We start from the raw sequence: 26,328 nt of genomic DNA, 5'->3' as shown, positions 1-26,328 counted from the left end.
GAATCTAATCATGCACAGTGACTGGCACAATGTTTTTTCCTGTCCTGTCTGCGCTGCACAGCAATATCCTTGAGGCATGCGTGTTATCAGCGAGAGCGGACGTCTGACACAGTGCTTTCCTCTACCTTAATGAAATATGCTGACGCTTTGATTACACTCAAGTTGGTTAGTGTGTCACTGGGTACTGCGGGCAGAAGCACACAGTAAGGTGTGTAAGTGTGCACCACCACAGAGGTGGAAAAGAGGGAGGGGATGTTCATACATAATGCAGATACATACAGGCATAGTCATACGTGCCACTGAACAGGTCCCCCTTTCTATGAATTAATCTTTTGATTGGGTCCAGGAGTGATCAAATATTGATGGGAGGTAATATTGGAGGAGAATGAGAGAGATTTAGCCTCCTGCATCCTTGAGCGGGGAACATGTGTGACGGAGAACACGTCTGCACCAACGTGGTGCCAGGCGCTCTGTCTCAGGGACGAGGTGACTTTGAACTGTGCGCACACACAGTCACACTTAAAGCCCACACACACACACAGTCACACACACACATACAGGCGCACACACACACACACACACACACACACACACACACATTCACATTCTTTCAATATCACAAAGGGAAACAGCCGTACTCTGTAACCGAGCCTTGCAGCAGCGTTTTAACACTTGATTACCTCCTCAGCTACCGTTGGTCTGTATCATCATTAGTCTCATCTGAAGCCCCCCCAAGTTCACACTTCGACCCCCTACAGTGAAGATGACCTTAACGAGGAATCATTTCAATCTAGTTTGCTGTCTCAGAGGCTGTTTCTTACACACAAAATGAGAAAATAATGCATCAAAAATGGACAGAAAAGAAGTCCCAACTCTGAGCACTGATTCGGATGATTCCCTAAATTGTTCACAGATACAGTAAGTTCCAGGAGACAAATGCAAAAACCACCAAGGTAAAGAAGCTTTAATCTAACATATTTTCTCAAACAGTCAGAAGGAACGCTGAATGCATGGTATGAAACACAGAGGAGCAGAAGGGAAGGCTGCCACAGGGTCAGACAGAGAGATAAGCAATCAAACATTCTGACAGTCTGCCCGCTGTGCTGTGACACACTCACTGAGCTGCTACTTGTCTGCTAGGTGTACTCTCTTTACCTGCGGTACATCTCCACATACACACAAACACATACACACTCTGCCAAGGTGGAAACGCCCCCTTCCAATTTCTGCTCATTTTGCTTAACACACCACACACCCAGATAGGATCTTCCCCCGCAGGGACACTAAGTGAGGAAATTACACTGCAAAATGCTCTCTCTCACATGCAGCAGGCATTTACAGTCCATACTGCAGTGCCATGCTTAATCTCACTCACACACCCACACCTCCCAAAAAAATGAACACACACTATGTGCTGTTTCTCACGCTATCAGTGTCAATATGAGACACTCTTCCATGCACACACTGTCCCACTTACCGCGGAGGTAGTGGTAGAACCCCGTCACCAGGTTGAGAGATGTGTTCTTTTTCGGGGAGCCTTCCCCTCCTGCTCGCCGTGCCATCTTGTACCCCAGACTACGCCTCGATTCCTGCCTGCTTTCATGGGAACGCTGAGAGGACATTCAACCTCCAGGAGATGCTTAAACACGTGCCCTTGCTCCTGCCCTTGCTGCCTCTCCCCCTTCTTTTTTTTTGGGGAGGTGTCTTTAAAAAGCTCCCTGAAGCACAGGACCTCCTGAGATGACAGCGCTGAAACTGTTGCTCTGAGGCAGGGCAGGGAAGAAGGTGTCACCCTCCTGCTCTCCTCTCTTCTTTTTAGCTTTTGCTGTCCTCTGTCCTGTCCTGCAGCAACGGGCTGCAGACTCAGTCAGACTCAGTGGTTTTCCTGCCTGTTAAGCAGCTCGGGGAGTGTGATGTAAAGAATGTTTGTGTGTGTGTGTGTGTGTGTGTGTGTGCGTGTGTGTGTGTGTGCGTGTGCATGTGAGTGAGAGCAGTGCAGCGTCGGCATCAATCTGTCTTGCTTAGTCCGTCTCTCCCTCTCTTTCCCTCTCTCACACACTCTCTACCTCAATCTTTCCCTCCCACGTCCTCTCTCTCTCTCTCTCTCTCTCACTCTTAATTTCTCACTGTAGGCTGCGGGAACAGTCTACTTCCCTCCATCAGCCGGCCAATCAGAGCGCGTGGGAATGAGTGATGTCACAGCAGCCCCGTCCTGATGTGGAGAGGGAGTAGTGAGCGGTGGAGGGTGGGTTGAAGGGGACCATTTGGCGAGTTAGGAGGGGGGACAGCATCACACACACACACACACACACACACACACACACACACACACACAAACACACACATGCTCTAATACGGCGCTAGGACAGACGTGCAGGAATTCCCAGTGTGTCCCTGGCACTCTTACACCCCTCCTCTGTCTCTCTCATCCACGGACATACTATGTAGCGCTCTTGGGCTTGCAGCTTTCTTCTCTATAGAGCCTGCAGGGGTACAGACTATCACTGACAGCCATCCTGTCTGATCTATGCCTGCATTCCCTTCAAAAGGTATTCACTTTCATCTCAACTGCAGTCACATACAGAACATCGGTCTGTTTGTTTGCTACCCGGGAGTAAGAACTGAACAGAATACAATAGAGGTGAATAAAATATCTTTGTGTTCACGGCGAGATCAGAGATCACAGCGCCTTTAGACAATGTTAAAAAGTCCACAGCGAATGAAACAATGTTAAGTGGTAATTAACCTTCATTAACTGTAATTGTGTGATCTCCATTGAAGTGGAAATTCTGCTTTCAGAGCTTAGGCTTCAAACCAGCCCAAAAAACAAACAACACGACACACAATGGCAGCAGTGTTCATCCAACTTCTAGGAATTCAACATTTAAAGGCACACTCACCAACAGCAAGGGCTACTACAGCTGAGAGCAGGAGCTAAATCAGAAGAACAGTGATATGGAGCCAAAATCACCCAAACCCCCTCCTCCTCCTCTGCTGCAGTGATATGAGCGAGAATTACTTTATGTTGCAGTGTTATAACCCCTTCTTATTCTCACAGTCTGATTTGTATCTAACCTCTGCTCTGTCATATCCAGTCTCCCTTTTCTTCATAATATGCCCCTCATATTTTTAACACACACACACACACACACACACACACACATACACAGGCTCTGGCACTAATAGAAGCACTGGGCTCTTCTTTGAAACCAAATTCAGAGACTTTCCAGGAAACCAATATTCATGCAGCCTATCCTGGTGAGTCTTATATCGGCCTTAAAGATGAAAGGACCATTCATCACTTGTGTGATTTTCCCCTTTTGTTCTTTGGGTTCCCCCCCATAAGGGATTTTAATTATGAAAGTCATCAATAACCGATGGCAGCTGTCATCCGCTATCTGTCTGCTGATAATCACACTGCTGACACTCCTTATTCTAACAGCCATGAAACTGGTCATGGTAGTGCTATCATGAGCCTACTGCAGCCCTGGCTTTAAAAAGAGAGAGTCCTTCAGTGTCTGATTTAAATTCCAAAATATATATACATGTAGTGAGATTACTTTTTTTATATACCTGAGTGTGTACGGGCATGATAGATGGACTGGGTTACAGTTCAAAGAAATATTTATGCAGTCCTGTTTTTTTGTATTTACATATACATTGCTCCACTTGTGCACTCTATAGACCATAAAAGGCTTTATTTAACAACAGTAGAGAGAAGAATGCAGTGAAGCATTCATATTGCACACACTCAGAGTTCCTACTCAATAATATTACTACTGGAAAATCCTTTGGACTGAACTGTAGCCAGATGAAAAGACAAAAATCTATTGTTCTTTAAGTATTGGTGTTTGAGACTTCATGCCATATATCCTAACACTTCCCCACTTTGTGATAAATGTAAACAATATACTGGAACACTTGCCCATCATTTTTCGTCTTGCCCTAAATTATTCTCCTTCTGGGAACCTTGTGTTTGATTATATATTAAAAGCTTTTAATAAAACTATTACTCCAGACTCACTTCTTGCTATATTCGGTTCAGTAGACACAAACCCTTCCACAGATAAATATTTAGGGCAATCTATTTCCTTATTTACATTGTTGGCTAAACACCTTATTTTACAAATGTGGAAGTCAGAAGCAAGTCCTTCATTTCAGCAATGGCTCAAATATTTGGGGAATGTTTTGCATATGGAAAGACTGCGATACAAATAGCTAACAGAGAAAACACTTTCATGAAAATATGGAAGCCTCTTTTGGACAAATGGATGACCTCTTCCAACATACCTCCCTTTCAAGCCACCTCACATTGCGCTTGAACCCCTCCTAACAGCATCTCAGATGACACTTGTGTGATGCTTACGTTTTGTTTTGTTTGTTTGTTTGTTTGTTCTTTGTCTTTTTTTCTTTCTCTTTCTCGTATTGTATGAATGTATGACTCTTATATTTGTGCTGTCAATTTCACCACCTCAACTACTGTCAGCATTATAGCATCTTTCTTTTATTCTTATTTGCTTATTTATTTCATTATGTCCTTAATGTTAGTGTTGTTTTTTTGTCTTATCCATGCCTAAAAATCAATAAAAAGAAAGTGAAAAAGTATTGGTGTTGCTGCAGCCCACACATTATCAGTGATGTGAATAATAGAAGAGGTTGTATTGACTTATAAATCAATGCAAAGTTTGTTTCTATTAATATCTGTCTGTCTGCAAAGGTGTTTAATGTCTGATAAATCATTTCAGGGGTGCTGCGCTTCAGTTCAGAAGAGCAAAGGAACTATCCATGGTGCTGAACACATCACTGGGGCTCATCCTAGCCTGGGAATGATTCAAGTTCAATAGAATTAACCAACAATGAAGACACACAAATGAAAAACAATTAAAGTGACGCTGGTAGATGAGATATTTCACTGAAACATTTCTATTTTTGACTGAACGGTTTTGAGACTTCTTCCTGTTTAGCTGCTAAACAGCAGAAAGCTGAACTTCCCGGGAGAGCCTAACTGTTTAGAAAAACAACCCCGGGACAAAATCAAAACAAGTTGGTGAGGATTCATGGGACTTATTAGACTTCACCCTGGGATTTGAAAGAAGCAAGCAGGTGCAAACACAAACACACACACATTCAAACACAAACACAAACACACACACACACACACACAACAAACTCAGCTGAACGGAGACACAATCACTTTCACAGCTACTGTACGAGCGAGGATAAACAGACAGACTCCTTTAGGCTGCAGACCTCAAGAGTGTTCCACTATTTCCAACAGAGACAGAGAGAGAGAGGGAGAGAGAGAGGGAGAGAGAAAGAAAGAGGAGACAGAGGGGGGTGTGGGGGGGCGATTGGTGGGTTTAAACAGACTGAACCTCAGCTGGTCTTGATCCCTAATGGAGCCCCTGGCAGCCCTACAAAACACCAGATCTCTCTCTGAGGTTGTGGAGGTTGGACGTGGGTCAGCACTCGGCGCTCACACAGGTATGTCTGCGGGGTGCAAGGCATCCTGAGGAGAGGAGGAACAGCCTCTTTTCAGCCATTAAAGGAAAAACAAACGGCCTCCTGGAGGGGTGGAGGAACGCTGCTTCTGCTCACACTGTAATCTATTCACCCTAAGGATATTTGGGTTTGCTTTCTGAGCAGCCAAGGCTTCTTATTTAGCCGTATGGGGAGTGTGATGAAGAGACACAGCGCCACCTGGTGGATAAATGATGCTTTAAGTGAAGCTGAAGAAGAGAGAAGAGAAAATGAAAAATGAACCAGCTCAGCTTTTAAAACTGCAGCCTCCCAGATGACCCTGCTCTGCTCCTGAGCATCTCTGATCTCTCTTAATCTATTAATGACTCCACAACTCACCGGCTGTGATTACGCTCAGGCAGATACGGACAGGCACTCGGCACATGCAGTACAAGGTTACACACTCTGCTGTCGCGCATTAATTTAGTAATGCATTCATTCAATTATATTCTTAATTTTATTCAAGCTGGCAGACATTTATATTCAAAGAGCAGCAGCATACCAGCGGCTCTGATGCGAGTCACAGTGTCCATGTTCATATCTATCTGCTGTACACTCGCTTTTAGATTTCTGTAGCGATAATGTGTTTTCTGTCTGCAGAACAACATTAATGGAACATGCCTGTTAAAGCTATCATGTGCTTAATGGGCAGCTTTGTTATGTTCCAGAAACGTACCCTGTGATTGCTGCATACCCACACCAACACACACAAGCACACACACACACACACACACACACACACACACACACACACACACACACACGCACACACACACACACACATACGTAATCCACTGCACCGTCACACAAATTGATTTAACAGGTTTTGGTGGCTTTCCTGCCCCTCTCCTCCACCCGAAAGCTTCTTTATCAACTTCCCAGTTCCAGCTCTTTCCTTTCACCCCAACAATTCCTAATTTAAAAACCCCTTCTCTGCACTTCCGCCGGAGTACTTTAGCCCTAACGTTCAATAACACCCTCTATCACACCCTCAGCACAGCCACTCAACCCTCGCATGCCCATTCACCCTCTCTGTGCGACGTCCCACCTCATTTGCAGCATATTTTTACCAGTCCCAACATAAGTGCTGAGACGGAAGTCCAAATGCCACTCCATTAGCATAGCTAATTACATTTCAGTAATAATGACACCACATAAAAGAGTGTAAGAAGGGGGGGAACAAGTCAAAGTGATTATCAAAACAACCCCTTTCCTCTTTCAAGCACCATCACTCCCTTTTCAGCAGCAGCAGATGTGCGCAAGAGGCACAAAAAATGTCCAAATATCACAGTGTTCATTAAAGCCAGGCCACTGATACAGTCATTTCAGCTATTTCTGCACCTGCAGGACTGACACACACACACACACACACACACACACACACACACACACACACACACACACACACACACACACACACACACACACACAAAAAGAAGCACATGAGCATGCCAATGACTGAAAGGGAAAAGTAACGATATTGACACAGTAGAGAAACTAAACTAAATGTTTGCAGCAATGATTTAATAAAATAAGACTTATAAGAATCATTATAAACAGATACATTTGTCAAACTCACCTAGGGTTAATTAAATCAGTGAGAAATGATGTCATTTCAATTATTAATTCAATTCATTTCTGACTGAGATACTGGAGAGAATCAGAAACCACCCTGAGGCTATAACACTGTTACATTGAGCTCTGTCGGGTTTGAGCTGCAATATTCTTCCTACTGCACATTTCATGGGCTCTTTTCTATCACCTGAATGAAACCATATTTTAACACCACTCACAAACACACTGAACACAATGCAAATACAAAGCATCTATTCCACAGAAGGGCCCAGAGGTCATATCAGAAACACACTAAGAGCATTAGAAAGACTCAATTTGGCTCTGAAAAAAAAAAATCAGCTTGATGTTTCTCTGCAGCGCTCTCTATGAATGTGTGTGTGTGTGTGAGTGTGTTAGTGTGTTTGTGTGATGCTTTGTGTGTGCTGGAGAGTGCAGGAGTGGGTCAGACAGTCTAAGCTCTTTATCCAGGTTCAGTGGCTTGCCACACATTACGGGGACGAGTAAAGTGAAAGGACTGGCGTCAGCACACTAAATAAATCACAGCGGCCGGAGCAGGGAAATTCAGTTATATTTCTCATCTCTGCTGTGAAATAAAAATACTGCTTGGAACAGAGCCAGAATCAGCTACAAAACCATGTCAGCCTCCGCTCGGGTGTATTTATGCTTATCCACTGGGGACCTTTACCGTCTAACTGAAAGAGAATCTGGAGTCTCCAACCTGCAGATATATATCCCTTCTATTTCACTCGGGCTACATTCATCTGTCTTCTAGAAAGGCCATTCTTTAAAAGGTATAATACATTCTCTAAACACCTGAGTGCTCCCCTTTTTTCTCACTGAACAATCCTGAATTATTAAAAAGCAGCAAAACAGGGTTTGTTATGTCAGGTGGCAGCTTGTGTTTGTGTCTGGAGCGGGGAGCCTCTGAGCGAGAAACAGCTCGAGGGGACAGATGTCAGCATGCAACACAACAGGAAATAACATCCACCGATACAGCACTTCCCTTGCCTAGCTTAATAGTGAGGCGGACGCTCTTTTTCCAGGAGCTTAGGAGTATTTAACATGGCAGTTAAACACAGGAGGGGAGGCATTTATCTACATGAAGTGATGGATGGAAGGTACCAAATGTTACAATGTTACAATGTTAATATGTCATTTAGCAGACGCTTTTATCCAAAGCGACGTACATACGAGAACAAGAACAAAACAAGCAAAGATCTAGACAAGAGGAAACAAGATCAGTACGGGTAACAAAGGGCTTCATGTCCATTTGGATGCAGGTACTGCCAAGCAGTGTGAAGGCAATGCACAAAGTAAATAAGGAAATTTTAAAAAAAATGTGTAAAATAAGGAACATCTACAGTGAAGCAACCAAACCATTTAAGACCTTCCATTATCTTCATCAACAATTAACTTGTCATCACCACAATAATGACCAAAGTACCAAGTGCTGGGTCACTCAAGAGCAGAACACAGATTCCCAGAGTAGAGCAGGACAGTGCGAGTCAACTGTAGCTGAAGACATGATCTGCCACTGGGGACAACAGTGGAGAACAGTCTAGCTAAGTGCATAGTGTTTCCTAAAGAGCTGGTTCTTTAGCGGTCTTCTGAAAGTAGAGAGGGACTCTGCAGATCGAATGGAGTTGGACAATTCATTCCACCATTTAGGGGCAACAGAAGAGAAGAGTCGAGCTAGTGATTTTGAGGCCTTATGTGCTGGAAGCACTAGGCGCCTTTCTGAGGCTGAGTGTAGTGGGCGAGAAGGGCAGTAGACCTGGATGAGGGGTTCCAGGTAAACTGGAGCGGTTTTGGTTACTGCTTTGTAAGTGATGATTAGAGTTTTGTATCGGATGCGAGCTGCAACTGGAAGCCATTGTAGCGAAATGAGCAGGGGAGGGACATGAGCTGTCTTAGGCTGGTTGAAGACCAGACATGCTGCTGTGTTCTGGATCATTTGCAGAGGTTTGACTGTGCATGCAGGGAGGCCTGCCAGTAGAGAGTTGCAGTAGTCAATGTGTGACATACAAGAGCTTGAACCAGGAGCTGTGTTGCGTGTTCTGTCAGGTAGGGTCTGATCCTCTTGATGCTATAGAGGGCAAAACGGCAGGACCGAGCAATCGAGGCCACATGAACCCTGAAGGTTAGCTGGTCATCGATCATGACACCCAGATTTCGGGCAGACTTAGTGGGCATGAGGTTTTGAGATCCAAACTGGATATTGATCTGTGGGTCTACAGTGGGACTGGCTGGAATGATAATAAGCTCAGTCTTGGACAGGTTGAGCTGTAGGTGACGTTCCCTCATCCATTTAGAAATATCAGCAAGGCAGGATGAGATCCGAGCTGAGACAGTTGTGTCGTCAGGTGGAAAAGAGAGTAATTCAAAAATGTCCACTTCTGTGATAAAACTAACTCATTTTAAACTCAATAAAATGAAAAGTGGGAATTCCTCATTCCACTTCTACCTCAGGAAGCTCAGACCGTCACATTATCTGTCCGACTGACCCTGTAGAGGTCAGGGCGTCACAATCTGACCTCTATTTAAAAACCTTCAAGTGCTAAATAGACCGCCAGAGGCTGAATTTTCTCACTACCCATTCCCCCGATTGTGACAGGTGAGAAAAAAAGACAGAGGTGTCTGTGGGTGAAAGATAAGAGCTCACATAAGACTCAAAGTAAAAACAGACAGAGGCTGAATGTGTCCTGGGGTCACTAGCTCTGGTGTCAGGATTTTATCTGTGGGGACATTGTTTGGTACGTCCATCAAAATGACCTGAAACCCCAATCTGACAGGCAGAATCACAGATGTTGTAGGGATGTTGGGGAACTGTCTTGTGGAAATAGTTAGCCATCAAGTTGTAATTTTGCTCTACATTGAATGTAACTGAGTCCATACTGAGACAAAGACTGATTGGCCAGACAACGTTACAGCGTCTGAGGATGGAGAGACATTTTCAAGCTTCTGGTGCAGCCTTCAGATATTCGGACAATGATGCATGCATTGTTCATTGTTTACTGTCTAATAGCAGCCTCAGAAGCACAATTAAAATAGCAGAGTATAGAAGGCTGCAACCTGCACTCATACGCAAATATCTATTTTTAGAGCTTTATAAAAAAAGATTACATTTATGGATAATGTATCATGTTTCTCTTTTTTTTAAGTTATATTTTTGGGCTTTTTCACCTTTATTGGATAGGACAGCTGAAGAGAGACCGGAAATGTGGGGAGTAGAGAGCAGGGGAAGACATGCAGTAGATAGTTGAGCGGCCTGGAGTCCAACCGGCGACCTCTGCGACGAGGACTATAGCCTCTATACGTGGGACGCTTAGACCGCTAAGCCACCAGCGCCCCTATTATGTTTCTCTTGATGTCCAGATTTCTGCAGACAGACAAAGTTTGCTTCAAACAGCACATCATAATCAACACCAGAATGCATCTGTCATCACTTCTTGTCCCTCACCTGCAGTTTCTGCACTCTAATGCAGAATAAATTCAGTCAACAGCAGTTTCTAACACAAACTCCTGTAAATACTCCTTTTACTCCGGAGTCTCTGTCATTTTCATTAAAGGCTGCTTATGCTACAGATGCTCAATTTTGCGGCGGCTCCAACACAGAAATGCCAGAAGGAGTTTTTTTTCTTAGTCATATACTTTTAGGGTTTTCCATCCGTTTACTCTCTCCTTCTTTAAAAGCACACTGATGCTTCATATTTAGCTTGCCTGAGCTCATATTGGAAAACACCTTGACTTTCATGAAGATGTGATCTGTGCGGGTTTGGAGTAGATGCAGCCGAGCCCATCCTCCCATATTGTATGGGTGGAACCTTCAGTGGCCTAATCTTGTGATATGTCACTCAGCCCCTCACTGACTGTCAGGTCAAAAGAGATTATAATCTGATCTGCAATAGGAGCTGTCACTGAGAAACCAGTGTGGACTAAGCACAAATACCTCTTAGTATTCAGACACACACACTGTCACACACACACACAGACAGACATCTTTTTATCAAACATAATGTTCTATTAAAGAGGCAGAAGCTGAACCAGACAAGGCCAATAAGCCCACAGGGCGAAAAAACCCTGTGCTGGCTGTCATGCAACAGCCGCTATGGCAACCAGTCATAAACACAATCTGGTAAGACGAGGAGAATAAATCACAACTCATGCTGAAACTCGGCCCCACACTGGACGCAGGGCCACAGATCTGAGGCTGCAGCAGAGTACTGGCCTCATGTAAGCAGCCTTGATGACTGCTCCTGTTGAACCACTCAGCTAAACTGCTGACTCCCAGCGGTACGATTGGGGTAAAAAAAAAAAGATGCATCGCAGTTTATTTTTAAACACCAAATGTTTGTTTCGGTGTCTGACCGCGGGTGTGGGCACACATGGATGTGTGAAGCGGCGGTATCCAGAGCCGCAGACGATAAATGGTGGTGTCAGAACTAAACAGGAGGCTGGCATGGCTCAAGGTGACCGTCTGCTCGGGCCTTCCTTGGCTGCGGCCGAACCATAATGTCGCCCCTGGCAACAGGATGTCACCCTGGCTCCGTGCCAACCTGAGGATCTTTGCCAGTCCCGCTAGCAATCAGGAGCTTAAAAAGTGGTGTGTGCGCTCTCTCTCTCTCCCTCTCTCCCTCTCTCTCCCCTGCTTGTCCAGTCGTTTTCTTGATTTTCCTGCTGCCTCTCTCATGCTCTGCCATCCATCCAAAACTCTCAGTCCAGATGGGCTGACCTCTGGCGCTGCTGCCCTCGCCCTTTGCCCTTTATTTCACCTTTTCTTTTGTCCAGCATCATCACAGACCAAAATAACATCAGCAGGCTATTGCAAAAAAATTGGACCATACTGCAGATTTTGTCTCCTGCATTGAATGAGGAGCTCAGTTTGCACCAATCTCCATCTGTAATATCACAAGCAGATTGCCAACACAGGATTACTCTCAGCCTATACACACAGTAAAGCTCGAGCAGGTCCTCTCAACACAATGAGACTTTGCTAACTCGCCTGCTTGACGGGCTCGCAGACGGTAAAACTCAGAGACGTAGGCGGGGAATGTACGCCTCCGCCGCCCACGACGATGAAAACAGGTGAGAGATGGAAGCAGGGAAAACGGTGCATCGCTTTTCTCATTAACGAGAGACAACAAACAGGCGAATTCCACAGCATATGGAGGAGTTCAGGCTGGGAGGTGTTCAAAGCGGCCTCGCCGTTCTCTGCCATATGGTGTCACTAATTGCGGTTTTTTCACTGTGACAGAGAGGTACACGAAAAGAGATGGTTGAAAGGAGATCAACACAGACCCAAAACTGGGGCGAAAGTTTTGATTGTTTTGATGTCGCATTGAGTGGTTACTAACAGCTCCCAAATTGAGCCTAAAGGGAGTATGGCTCATTTCATGGTATCTGGCAATTTGTAGAATGTGGCTAATTTGAGAACATTGTTCTCTCTTGAGATGAAGACTAAAATATGTTAATCGAATCAGGCTTTAAAAGACAAACAAATGAGTTAAGGTTACATATATGGAAATCTCAAGGGATGTGATCAAGTTTTCCTGAAAACATTTGAACACAACACATCAGTATATAACACATCTCTGAACATTTAGACTCACACTCTGAGGTGTGAAAACCCAGAACAAAGGCAACATTTGATTTCATTAAGAGATGTCATTTGGGACTACACACATGCGACTGCTTATAGAAACACTACATGCTACCAAAGACAAGGAACACCTGCTTATGTTATACAATGTTTAATGTTCAGAGACAACATAAGTGATCCTCTTTGATTCAACATAATGAAGAAACCCTCACAGGTCAGCCCTCGTCTCCCAAGAGATGGATGGCAACCTGAACACATCAAATAAGATGTCAAGTCCAATAAGACTCCATAACCTCTGTAAATAAACTAATGTGATCAGGCCCTCAGAGAAGAGCATAATACAGATAGCATTAAGAGAGAAACATGAATAAATATGAAAGGTAATGTCCAAGAAAATCAATGAAAACAGAGTTACAGCTTACATTGTGTCAAGGCTACATGCAGAAATTAGCCATGTAATTCAATAACCAGTGACATTGTATACATGCTCCTGTGGTTAGAGCAAATCTGCTCATGTTAAGGACTTCATGTTTACACAAAAACTCACACCATCCATCTGTGATATAACTGCAACAACAAGACCTGCGTTATCTGTCTACATGCCTCAACACAATAAGGCAACTGTTGGTAGAAGGACTACATGGTGTAATGAGATAAAGGTTTCTAGACACACCCCTGACAGCAGGACCCAGTCACTGCACTATTTTTGGAACAAGTCACAATGGGGACAGAACTGCATTATTTACCGCATGTCTTCTCACCGCCTTGAAGTGTTAAATGAGACTCCTGAATGAAAGTGGACTCCCTTAAGATGGCATTTTTTCTACATGGAGTTTCTCTGAGTTTACAGAGATCTACACAAACATCTAAATATGCTGATGCAGAAGCACCACCACTTCCTAGTGTGGATCAAATCTGCACAGCTTTCCCAAAAACAGGTATTTGCATTGACATAAATAATACAAGAGTTTTACACCACTGCATTAAAACTCTTCCAGGCTCACTGATTACGTATTAATGCATCAATTTGTCTTTTGCAATGCGGAGACGGCTTAAGAGGGGGAGCTGCTAAAATTAGATCAATCGGAGTACAATTGGGATTCAAAGAGTGCACCCACACCTACACTCACACACACACACACACACCTACACACCTACACACACACACACACACACACACACACACACACACACACACACACACACACACCAGTGATGCAGAGGCGCCACGTGGCTGCTGATGCTGTTCTCAGCTTTCACTGAAACTGCCACCTCAGAAGCCACACAGGGAGCTGCCATATTGGATCTCAGATTCTGGTGTCACCTGACTTTCCTGCTACTTTGCGAGCATCATTGATCTGCTCTTGTCCATCAATAAGGGGTGTGTGTGTGACTTTGCCGCACAGGGGATACACTGTTTTATTCTGGAGACTTTGGAAACTGTAAATGCACGAGAAAGATATACCTGCATTATTTGACTGATGGTAAGAAAAATATGAATATACTGTGATGTCTGCAGCAAATTTTTAAAAAGCGAAAGCAGATGCAAGCTATGAGAAATCTAGAAATGTTGATTATAATGTGCTGCAGTTAAAAGATAATGGCTTTAAATCAAAGCACAGTCAGTTATATGTCATGCATGCTGTGAATATGACCGTCCACAACAAGACAGTTCTGATTCTGCAGCAGAGTTAAGAGGAAAGAATAGACTTCGTCCATCCTGTCAGCTTCTCCAGGGATTAGCTTTGCTATTGTCTGGTTCCCTGTCCACATGCAGAAACGTATACAGTCACACACTCACTGTGCTGTATGAAGGCACACTCCAAGCAGGTCCTCTGACACACACACACATGCAGGGATCATGTGCACACATACACACAGACAGCAAGTACAGATCAGAACAATGCACTGTAATCTCACATTTTTTTTTATCTGATTTTTTAAAGGCTGTCTCTTTACCCAAAAAAGAACAAGTGTTTATTTTTTGGTATTATGTGCTGCACCACTTCATTCACAGACTAACAGCTGCATGCAGATAAACATCTGAAAGCTATGTTATAATCAGTTATTTTTACTCTGGCGTACTGAAGTTCTGCAGAGTGTGACATTGCATATTTTATTCTGTGTTGTCCTTGCCATACCACATATCAAAACGCCAGACAAACCACCCTCAGATAAGACTTACAAGGTCCAAAGCGAAAAAATAAAAGATGCTTGTGAGATGTTTTCGCAGTAACAGTAAGTCTTCTTTATCTCGTGCTGTTTCTGCTGTGTCATGCCAAGCACTAGGTCACCTCTAAAAACGCTGCAAACCCACGGAGGAGCAGTGTGAGTGAGTAAGCAGTTTAAGCCTACCTTGCAGCTTCTGCATCACATTGGCAATATCCCGAGCAGTGTGTCCGTAGTGCCTGGGTGATGCCATGCCGCTGTCCTGAGGTCACCAAAGTCACGTCCTAACTCCTGCAGTCTCACTCCGGCAAGCCTCCCATGCTGTGTTCAGTGAATCAGGCTGGGCTGCAGTAGTTTTGAGTTGTCACACTGACTGCAGTCCATCAGCACTGAAGCATTTCCATGTGGCTGTGTTTCTCCTCTTAAGTCATCCCTGTTGCAGAAGCAGTCTGCAATCCTCACAATCCAAAAAGCTCCTCCCCTGATGGTGGTGGTGATGATGATGACGATGATGTAAGAGCATACTGTATGTGTAAAGTGAATGTGTAAGCTTGCATCGCCTGAGCCTTTTTACTTCTGCAGACCAGACATCTTCCTGGTCTGCGTGCACTGCCACCTGCTGTCCAATCAAATGTGGTGGCTCTTCTTTCTCACTCAGACATCAGGACCAATAGTGTGCCAGGTATCTTCTTGCGCCACCTGGTCCCACTGTAAGAGATAGGTGTGTGTGCGTGTGCATGTGTGTGTGTGAATCTGGGACAGAATGTTTGTCAGCAGGGGAGAAAGTGGCAGAGACACAACAAGGGAAGAACAGAGAGCAGTATTAGCTGAAGCAAACACAACTTGTGACGGCAAAACATTCCTCTTACTTGATGTAAATTTAGAAGAACAGGCATCCAAATTATATTTAAAGAACAATCCACCATAGATACAAATGAGATTGTAAATATATAATTTAATACTCTAATAATGGAAACTAACTCCCAACACTTGTTTGGCACTTCACAGTCAAGCCTTTTCAAATTTGATATAATAATACATATGTATATTTATTCAAGAATCTAAAGATTTCATGTATGTTACAGCAAAATTTGTATTTTAATCAAGCGGCAACCTCTGGTCTAAAAATATGAGTCCAATGCAGAAGTGCTAAAAACTGAAGTTCATCCAGGATCCGCTAGAGGCTGTTCTCCGGAAGTACCGGAAACCACATACACACCAATTAAAAAAAGACAATCTTTACAGCAGAAATAAACATGTTTACAGCCTGGTACAAAAGACGAGTGTAGTCTGGATAGCTCATTTCTCGATCGGCACACACTGTAGGGGGATGAATTATTTTCTAATGCGGCAATTTGAGGATATTAAGATTACGAGTCTTCCAATGAGAGGCACAGCTGACTTGATTGACAGGCGGGAACACTGTAGCTGTTGGCTAGGAGGCTCAAAGCCCGCCTCTTTACGTCACAATCGCTCGACAGCAGCAATATGGCTGCCGCCGACGATTGGCCTCAAAACAGCGCTTCAGAAACAGATGGGTGGCGTCACGGATACTACGTCCATATTTTGTACAGACTATGATTTTAATGCACCTAAGTGAGCCACTTTGAAGATTAATCAGACACCATTTTTTGACAGAGATTTAACTTATTCTGATTTTCTGATTTAGACCGTAATACTCCTGATGATAAAAAAAAACACTCTAATTGTTAAATTAAAAGCATGGGTGAAAAAAATCAATACTCAACTCTATTATGAGTGCTATGTAACAAGATGAGCTACATGTCTAGAAATATGAGGGAAGGAGCATGTGCTGTTACATTTACATAAATCAACAGGTCCAAATAATGTGTTTATTAATGAAAATAAATTATTTAATTATAAAGTAGAGAAAAGTACACTATTTGGATGAGGGGGTCAAAATTTGTCCTTATGGGGTGCGCTGGTTGACGGCAGTATCCTCACTCTGAGATCTCTCCCTAAGCATGTTCACTGCATTTGTGTGCATTTGTATGTATATATCAAAAAAATGTAATGTGTAGCATGTCCAAAAAAATAGCATGAGTGAAAAAATTGAATTTCTCCCCTGGGGATTATTAAAGTACCTCTCTTCTTCTTTCTTCTTATATTTTCCATGTTTTCTCTCATAGTTTACTACGCTCTATTATTCACAGATTACTGAGCATGTTCAGGATTTATCCCATGACATCATCTTTTCAGTCAGCTCTACAGACTGCAATCATGATGTCAGCCTGGTTCAGTCTGCTCGGATTAAGAGGAGATTTGATTGAATTTACAAATCCAAACCTTGAACATCTCTTTAGAAAAGTGTGTTTTGGGGTTTTTGCTTTAAAAAAAAATTATAAGAAAGAAAACTGCATATCTTTAAGCCACAAAGGCAGCCAGTAGCACAAGTAAACAATGAATCAAAATACATCCCGGCCAATAAAACACTTCTCAAAACTATCCAACATATGCTCCTGCACAGCAGATCAATGGCCCTCTTTGAAAAAGCAGGAGGGAGGTGTGATGACCCACGAGGCTTTGAGCACTTATCGCGATGTGTAATCCCATTAGACGAGTCCTTTCATCATCATCTCAGGAGAGCTCTTAGGAGAGCTGAAAGGGGAGCTGCACCGTTCTGGACACAGCCTCATTCAATAAAGAGAGAGAAGAGTGGGCACAAAGAATAAAAAAAGCTCACAAATGTCCATTGATCACAAACCCTCAGCTCTATTTGGGTATATAAATGTCATTAAATAAAATTTGGTGTGTATTCAATTCAATCTGTTGGGATAATCTGCTTCTGAAATTAATTTAAGGAAGAGGTTTACTGTAAATTAATAAGCTTGTGAAACTGAGAGCGGTTGAATGGGTCAACAGGACGACAGAGGAGCGCTCAAAAATCTGTTTTAGGAGAGCATATTTCTAGATCTTTGTATTCTAGAGGCTCCCATTGAAGCCCCGCTGTATGCTGTATGTCTACACTTGCTAAGTCAACATTACGCTTACTGGGGGAAACACTTTTAAACGAAGAGATGAGGAAGGAAGAAGTATTATTTAGACACAGAAATCGGTACACATTAACTGTTAGAGATAATTGGGAGAAAGAGCTAGGTACCACTTTCTGGACTGAGTGGTGGCAGAGGGCTCTGGAAAGGGTCAATGCTACATCTCCCTGAGCGAGTCTTACATTGATACAGTTTAAGGTTTTATACAGGACTCACCTCTCTATAGTTAAGCTCAACAAATTGTTTAACACAAGTGAACTGTGTGACAGATGCTCTATTTCACCTACCAATCACACACATAGGTTTTTCTCCTGTCTGAAACTAAGATCATTCTGGTCCTGTTTTTATGATACATTTTTGTAACCCTGTACCTCCCAGCCCCTTAATCTCAATCTTCGGTGTCCCTGAGGACTTAACTCGCTTTTCTGTCAGGGAAAGAAATATTTCCCTGACATAATTTTTTCCTCTTTTGTGGCCCGCAGATGCATTCTTCTACAATGTAAGGATCATAAACCGCCACCTGAAAATTCCTGGCTACAAGACCTTGATGTCCTTCCTCTATTCAGAAAAAAATAAGTATAGTTGTAGAGGTTGTTCAGATCATTTCTAAAAGACCTGGGGTCCTTTTCTGTCATTTGTAAATGATATTCCCTCTCTTGAGGACTAATGTAATATATGTTTCAAAGGCCAAGTTGTAAAGATTCATTTCAAGATTTTGTTTGTAAGAAATATATTTTTTATTTTTTTGTATTTTAATTTTTTTGTATTTTAATTTTTTTGTATTTTAATTTTTTTGTATTTTAATTTTTTATTTAATTTTTTTGTATTTTAATTTTTTTGTATTTTAATTTTTTATTTAATTTTTTTATTTAATTTTTTTATTTTTATTTATTTATTTTAATTTTATTTATTTTTTGATGTATCATATCTTCTTTCTAATTCATGAGTCCTTCCTGTTTTCTTATTTTTAAGATCACATTTCCAAACACATTGGACTGGACTCTAGTGGTTGTCATTGTACGATGTGTTCTTGTTTGTCTGTAAAAATATAAAACTGGGTAACATGCACTTTTTGATTGATGTATACAGCAGAAAAAACTAATACAAATATATTATAAAGAATTTAAAAAAAAAATTGGTACACATGTAAATATCTCTTTTCCAAAAACAGACATTTGAGCTCACAGGGTTACATTAACAAATCCTACCACTGAATACATTCTATATTCAAGTTTTTCCATATTGTCAAATAAGGATATGGCCAAAATGTGATGTGCAAATGACAAGATCAATATAATACTCAATCAGGTCTGTCACAGCAGAGCCAGGGCCAATCAGTTTACCTCTGCAGTTTAACCTCAACCCACTCAGTAGCAACTAAATCAGCACTCTATCCCATTAAATGTACATATGAACTCTATCGGTTTGTATTTATCTGGTCAGAATAAGCGATTTGAATTTACTCGACACGGTACATGCAGGGATTTAGCTGGATTGGCTGCCGCCTCTGCAGCAGGGATGGACTGCTGATTCTTACATTTTGTTCATACCCAGCTCGGCTCGGGGTGACCTCTACCGTCGGTAGCCTTGCAGGACTAAACACATTCAGCAAAAGGGAGAGAGAGAGGGATGGAGAGAGAGCAAACACTACTGCAGCAGAGGGGAGCACACAAAGTAGACAAAGCACAGGGGTCAATGGGAAATCTTATATAGTAACCAAAGCCCTTTCTGTGGTAAGATCCATTTTCTTATCTAATCATTCACAGGCAGAGAGCTGCTGGGACCAGACAGACTAGTGTGGTAATCTCTGTTATACACAGTCAGCACTTTTCTGTAATCTCCTTAGAAAGTTAGACGACAACCTGGATGTCAAAATCAACCAAATACCAAGTATTATTTAGCAAGTCTATTTAATTTAATGCAAAGCTATCTATAGAAATACCCAAATAATATAGTATTACCTCGTATCTTTGCGTCGTTAACATGGAGTAAATCCTTGGACTTAAAATTGATGTTAATATGTTAACCTGATGTTGTTCCATGATGTAGATAAGAGAAGAACGGTAAAAAAAAATTGAATTTAGCTCTCAATCCCTTTAAATTCACTAATTTTGAAAAGATAAATCATGTCAAATAAGTGTCATTAAGTAGTGCTAAAAGTTCATCATTGAGCTGCACAATGTGTATGATATTATTGTTTTTATTAAAATTTGCAGAGGATAATGTAGTTAATGTATGCAACCAAGGGCCTGTCTCCACCAGCGCTTTTTTTTTTTTGCACTGGCAACCATTTCTACACAAAACCAATTCAGTTCAGGACTTGAAGTGTCTCCAGCACAAAAACAGCCTTGGTGTCTGCGTTTTTTTAATCTCTGCACTCTCATTTGAGAATAGTTCCATTTTTTGGAACACCTCAGCACTCATCAATGTTGCTTCTTCATCACCAGCTAATCTAAATCAAGAAGGGGCAGGACTTCTGATATCAACTTTCAAGGCTCTTAACCTATAATTGATTGATTTTTGTTTGTTTTGTTTTGTTTTGTTTTGTTTTGTTTTGTTTTGTTGCTTTGCTTTGCTTTGCTTTGCTTTCCTTTTTTGCACTGTTTTCCTTTGCTTTTCTATTGTATAATTTATTTTCTTGTAAAGTGTCTTAGAGAAAGCTCTTTTATCAATAAAATGTATTATCATTATTATTATTATTATTAGAGGTTCGTATGGAAGAAAAACTAACCAAACTTGTTTTCTCAAGGTACAATTCCCAGGACTAGAGTTGCTGCTAATATTGTAACATAATTTCTATCAATTGATGTAATGTTGAAAAATTCCATTGAATAAAATATGAAGAGCACAGAGTATTTTAAAACACACATAAACAGAGAAACAGATATGACAGTCACTCCTTAAGAAAGTGCAGCAGAATAACTTTCATGGGGCACCAGTTCGTTGTCGTGGCTAAGTGGTGCAACCAAGCGGCAACCTCCGGTCTAAAAATATGAGTCCAATGCGGAAGTGCTAAAAACTGCAGTTCATCGAGGATCCACTTGAGGCTGGCTCCGGAAGTACAGGAAACTACATACACAACAATTCAAACAAAGGCGATCTTTACAGCAGAAATAAACATGTTTACAGCCTGGTACAAAAGACGAGTGTAGTCTGGATAGCTCATTTCTCGATCGGCTCACACTAAAGGGGGGTGAATTTTTACAGCCCAGTTTTGACTCCAAACCTCCCCTTTCCAGTATGTCACTTCCAACCCTCTTACTGGTTTCCTGATTTATCCACTTTCCTATCCTCTCTAAATAAAGGTAGAAGAGCCCCTCAAAAAATACAAAAAAAAGAAAAGAACAGAACACTTTTTCGTGACTTTGCAACAGTATGGGCCAGTGAGAAGCACTCTGAACACTCTTTTTTGCACTGCCAGCACAGAATAAACATTAGTGGACACAGGCTCTCAGTGTGTCCATTTTTACAGTGCAATTCATAAAAAGTGTGACATGCTGGGCAGATAAGTTTTCAAGTTACGTCTGAGGTGTTAAATGTTCCATCATTTTGGGGGGAAATACCACATGGATGTTTTTTTTCCATTTGAACTGTGTAAACCGTTTCGTCTGCAGATTTTAAGGACAGGTGGAAGTGGGTCTGCACTCAAAAGCATGGGGTGGTGAGACATGCTGGGAAGTTATCCTGGAGTATTACTCCATCTAATGGACAAAGAGGGAATAAAATATGTTGGAAGAGGATGTCCCAGTGTTTTTTCCCCTAAACAATTCAATCTTTCTTTGTGAAATTATCACTGACAAGGCTTCTCATTTAAAATATCATAATGCATCATAAGCTAATTTTGATACCCTACTTTATAAATAAGTGCTGTCCTGTTATTAAATGCACAGAAAAACGGGGGCACTGATGGCCTATCGGCCCAAGCACCCCACATACAGAGGCTACAATCCTCGTTGCAGGGGTCGCAGTTCGATTCCCGGCCGTGACCATTTCCTGCATGTCACCCCCCACTCTATACTCCCCATATTTCCTGTCTCTTTTCAGCTGTCCTATCGAATAAAGGCAAAAAAATAAACCCCAAAAACACAACTTAAAAAAAAATATATACAGAAAAACTACTGTTCATGAGATTTCCTGCAATATTGTTTGAAAATGTTTAATCTGCTGAAGTCCTTACAGAATGCATAATTCCCTCTTAGAGCACTAAGAATTCCCCAAGTAATTTCCCGCCACTCTGTCCTACAATATTTTGACAAAGCAATGAACTCAAACTATGAGGCTCCAATAACGTCTCGTCCACCTTTGAGCAGAATGGCCCATAACACTTCAGTGGCTCCATAACACAACACAATGGCCACACGTACTGTTGTATTTAGTGTTATGGGTGTTTGCTGATTATTTCAGACAGGTTTTACAGCAGGGCCGACAATGAAGGGAAGTTCATGCTTTGGTGGAGCTATTCTCTCTCATGCTCTTTTTTTTGCCACTGAGAAAGCTAAAGGTTGATAGCATCTTAGTGAAATAAACTCAGGAAGGTTTAGCTTTAAAATCTTACTATTTTTATCTCATTGGGGAAAAAATAGGAAGTTGACAGGTTCAATGCTGAGCTTGGTTTTAAGTATAAGGGTGTAAATCATTTCTGGAAAGTCAAATCCACAGCTGATTGGGCAAATGGGCTGGTCTACATTAGGTGCATACCAATTCGACTACTTGCATCCTTCCTTCTGACTGTGCTGATGACCTTGCAGATTTGGTTCGGAGTGGATTAAAAAAATGCTGACTGTTGGATCAGGAATGAGTAACATGAAGAGGTTGATTCAGATTTTCTGCATCCTGATTTGTGAAGCGTAAAAAAAAAAAACACTTCTCTCCATCTGAGAAAGGAGCAGACCTATAATGCAAGCACAGATGAACTGGCAGACACTGCGGAAAGACTGAGCTTACCAAAAACAGCACTGGAAATCAGAGCAGTTTTAAAAAATCTGCCAGACTAGTAGAATGTTTTGCATCAGAGTATTATGATTGCACTCATGAATTTCAGCAGTGGTTTTGCCTTCAACACCCATCCCTGACTAAGGCTTTCAACTACTGGAGAAACTTTTATGGCAAGATTGTCACCAGTTGGTCTCTGTGGTTGAAGGAAAAATTTAAGAGGGATTGAAGTATTTATCATTTCTGAGAGGAAGAAAAATATAGGTGACTGGTGGACTTTCCTTTGGAAGAAGCTGAAGTGCTAAGTCTTTCTGCGCCACGGTGACACTGCTTCACATTAATCAACCTGAAGGAAATGATGGTAGAGGAAGTGATTATAGCAACACCCCGTCTCCCCACCTCCAGGATCTCTGTCCTGGATAGATAAGCCCCTCCTGTTGCTAATTTCAAGCAGAAAGCAGGAAATGTGACAGTGTAGTTTTCCGCTTCCATAAACAAGAAGACTGCCAGAGTTAGCCACCAGCACTCTGTGCCTCTGGGCTGAGTCTCTCTCTTGAGGGAGACAGACGCACTGACAGAGAAAGTGAGCAAGGGAGAGAGAGAGAGAGAGAGTGAGAGAGAGAGAGAGAGAGGGGGAGAAAGTAAGAGAACAGGAAAGAGGGGAGGCAAAAAGGCAGGAAAAGTGGACAGGAAAATCCATCAGAAGAAAAGAGAGTCGGTCAAGAGTTGACAGAAGGAGAGGAGAAGAGAATAAAAGACTGATAAAAGTATCAGTCTTTCTTCCTCTTCTTCTATAAAAGAAACAGACATGGCTGAAAACAACACAAATCTCTTCCTGGAAATACTTCATTCTTTTGATGCTGGTGAGTTTTTTCTTATTTCCCCTTTCTTCTAGCTGCTCTTTTTCATGTGGTTTCTCTGACTGGCACCGATGTTCCCCAAGGAATTCAAGCTTTAATCCTCTCTGGTATAGACTCAGTATGTGGTCCTGGTTCCTTTTTGAAGATTTATTTCTCCAACAATCAGAATATTTTAAGAACTCTTTTGTTATTTTTGAAGAATCCTCCCTTCCAAACTTCTATAAACTACCGACATGCTTTCTTAGTGTTTTTCCCCCAGTTTCCCCAAATGTCATTTCCAGATGACTTTTGACCAGTGTCTTCTTTCCTTTTTTCCAGAAGTTAGAGAAGAAAACAGCGGTGGAAATAATAGGCTAGTAGCAAAGTAGTCTTTTAATGCTTAGCTGTATTGAAAGGAAATTGATTTGTTTTCCCTGGCAGCAGTCCAACAGGATTTGTCTTAGCCACTGCATTCTCTCTCTTCTCTCAAGCACGCTTATGTTGGCACTCGTTCTTCCGAAGGCAAAGATGCAATGAGCAAAAAGTCATTCCTTTTTTATTCAGGGGAGAAACTGTTATCAGTTTGTTGTCCCCAGAAAAAACTTGCTTGGGTAAACACAACAGAGGAGAGCCTGTTATTATTTTGTCATCGGGCACCATCTTGGAAGAAGCTGCTGGCAATCCTCCATTTGTTATAAACAGATGGTTTTTGTAGTCTTGCTTGGGGCACATATTCTAATTAGAATTCCCTCCATTCCTAGGGGATAGCAAAAAGGCAAAAAGTTATTGAGGATTGAGTTAAGATGTAGTGCGTTTACAGAACTACTGTTAAACTTTTGTCCCTCAGTATACCTAAAGACTGAGTTTTAATGAGTGAAAGATATTAAAAACACTCATGTGGGAACAAAGACATGTACAATGTTTGTAAGGAACTTAGGAAAAAGACTTAATTTAGCCCTGATTATGAAATATCCTTTCTGTCTTCACAGTCCCTCTCATCATAGCGTTCTGTGTGTCCATGGCGGTTGGCCTATTCTTGGGGGCCCTAGTTTACGTGATCTTGACCTGGATGTCCCGACGCAGAGCAGGCTCTGCCAGCATCACCCGCCGCCCTCCTCGTCAGTCACGCTTGTCTTCCCGCAACCGCCCCGGCTTCAACCGCAACAGCAGCTACGACCGGCGCAGCAACAACAGTTTGGTCAGTGCCGCTTTCAGCTTCCATCGCCAGACTTCTTCCCCAGATCAGTTCGACCCACTGGGGCACAAATCTAGCTTCAGGGCCTCCACCTTCCACCCGCTCCTTCAGTGCAGCCAAATCGCCAGAGAGGCAGAGGAAGGTAGTCAGACCACGCTGCCTCGTACGCCAACTCTGACTACGTCAGCTGGATCTGCTCAAACAGCAGCCCAGCAAGATGCCACACCTCGTAGACCGGAGTCATTTTGGGGGAACAATGGCCTGAGAGGATCTAATGCCACACAGACCCCACCTCCAGCTTATGAGAGCATTATCAGAGCTTACCAGGAGACCTGCACCTGATCGGAATGGGACTGCCTGGCTAAATGGATTTACAAATTATATGGACTAAATCTGTATTGATTTATTCAAGCAGAAGAAGCTTCAGGAGATTGAAAAATGACATCAAGGTTAATTGTGTGTCCCACTCAAAACAATAACACTCTGAAAAACAATCAGTTCTGTGTGTCTTTATGTTTCTTAAGATATATATATATATGACATAAGCATACCTGCCTTTCACCATTAAATACAGATGAAGATATTTGAAAACAGTGATATGACACCCTCAGCAATGTGACAATGGCATTCTCTTATTACGACCAGTCCGTGTTTAGTGGTGATTGACACTCGTGTATGCTTGCACAGCGTCTTTGTTGAGTTAAGACATACCAGTGACTGGGAATTTATGCTGCAAGGCAAGACTTCTTCTTCACCCCTGCTCAAATAACTATGCAAAAGAGTGAGTGATTGTGTCTGTGTATTCTGAGGGCAGGCGAGCGTTAATAGTAGCCTGCAATAAAAAAAAAAATTGTACATGTGTTACTGATGAAACTATGGCAGAGACAGCCTTGATGTTTTAATTGCTGCCTCACTATTTTTTTTACAAGACTGTGGTATGAGTGTGTTTGTGTGTGGTATGTGTCTGTGTTTGCATGTACAGTATGAATGAGTCAGAGAAAGAGCCAAAGTTGGGCATTTGTTGAATTGTTTTTGTATTCTATTTTTGAATGTAATTTACTGAATATTTGCTCATAACTTAAGGCAATAAAAGCAAGAATCCAAACCGCAATGGCTCTTTTTCTAACTCGGCTTGTAGGGTTGGACTTCCGTAAACAAATTGGGGCCATCACTTTTCCTCTGGCAACAGAAGGTAAGGATATAATAACAAACACATCTACACTACTGCACCGAGGGGTGCCGCCAGGGGCGCTGCCAGGGCTTTTGGGCCCCATGAGAAAATATCACATTGGGCCCCATATATGTCCTGTAATATACCATTTATAATAACATCATAATCAAAGTTACAACAGTCTTTAAAAATGAATGCACAACAGAAAAGAGCAGCACTGAATCATGCAGAATAATGGATCTACAATGCTGTTCTGTATCAGCAATGCTAGATTTGATACTTTATTGTGTTCAAGTTTATCGGATCAAGTTTATGAA

General features: G+C 42.1%; 2 protein-coding genes across 2 annotated transcripts in view; one reads left to right on the top strand and one right to left on the bottom strand.

Moving 5' to 3' along the window:
* Nucleotides 1-26,328, bottom strand: part of syne1a (spectrin repeat containing, nuclear envelope 1a) — a 202,749-nt gene that overhangs the window by 173,505 nt on the left and 2,916 nt on the right. The window contains exon 2 of the mRNA XM_034699221.1: nucleotides 15,050-15,616. Coding sequence (XP_034555112.1) covers nucleotides 15,050-15,116 — 67 coding nt within the window. The 5' untranslated portion in view covers nucleotides 15,117-15,616. The remainder of the gene's footprint in view (nucleotides 1-15,049; nucleotides 15,617-26,328) is intronic.
* On the top strand, nucleotides 23,308-25,948 carry myct1a (myc target 1a). The gene is made up of 2 exons (XM_034699225.1): nucleotides 23,308-23,669; nucleotides 24,635-25,948. The coding sequence occupies exons 1-2, from the start codon at nucleotides 23,615-23,617 to the stop codon at nucleotides 25,180-25,182; spliced, it is 603 nt and encodes a 200-aa protein (XP_034555116.1). The 5' UTR covers nucleotides 23,308-23,614; the 3' UTR covers nucleotides 25,183-25,948.

This window comes from Notolabrus celidotus, chromosome 13, assembly GCF_009762535.1.
Source record: "Notolabrus celidotus isolate fNotCel1 chromosome 13, fNotCel1.pri, whole genome shotgun sequence".
NCBI classification, from domain to species: domain Eukaryota; kingdom Metazoa; phylum Chordata; class Actinopteri; order Labriformes; family Labridae; genus Notolabrus; species Notolabrus celidotus.
The sequence above is the reverse complement of the archived record's forward strand: the minus strand, read 5'-3'. Positions and strand labels throughout refer to the sequence as shown.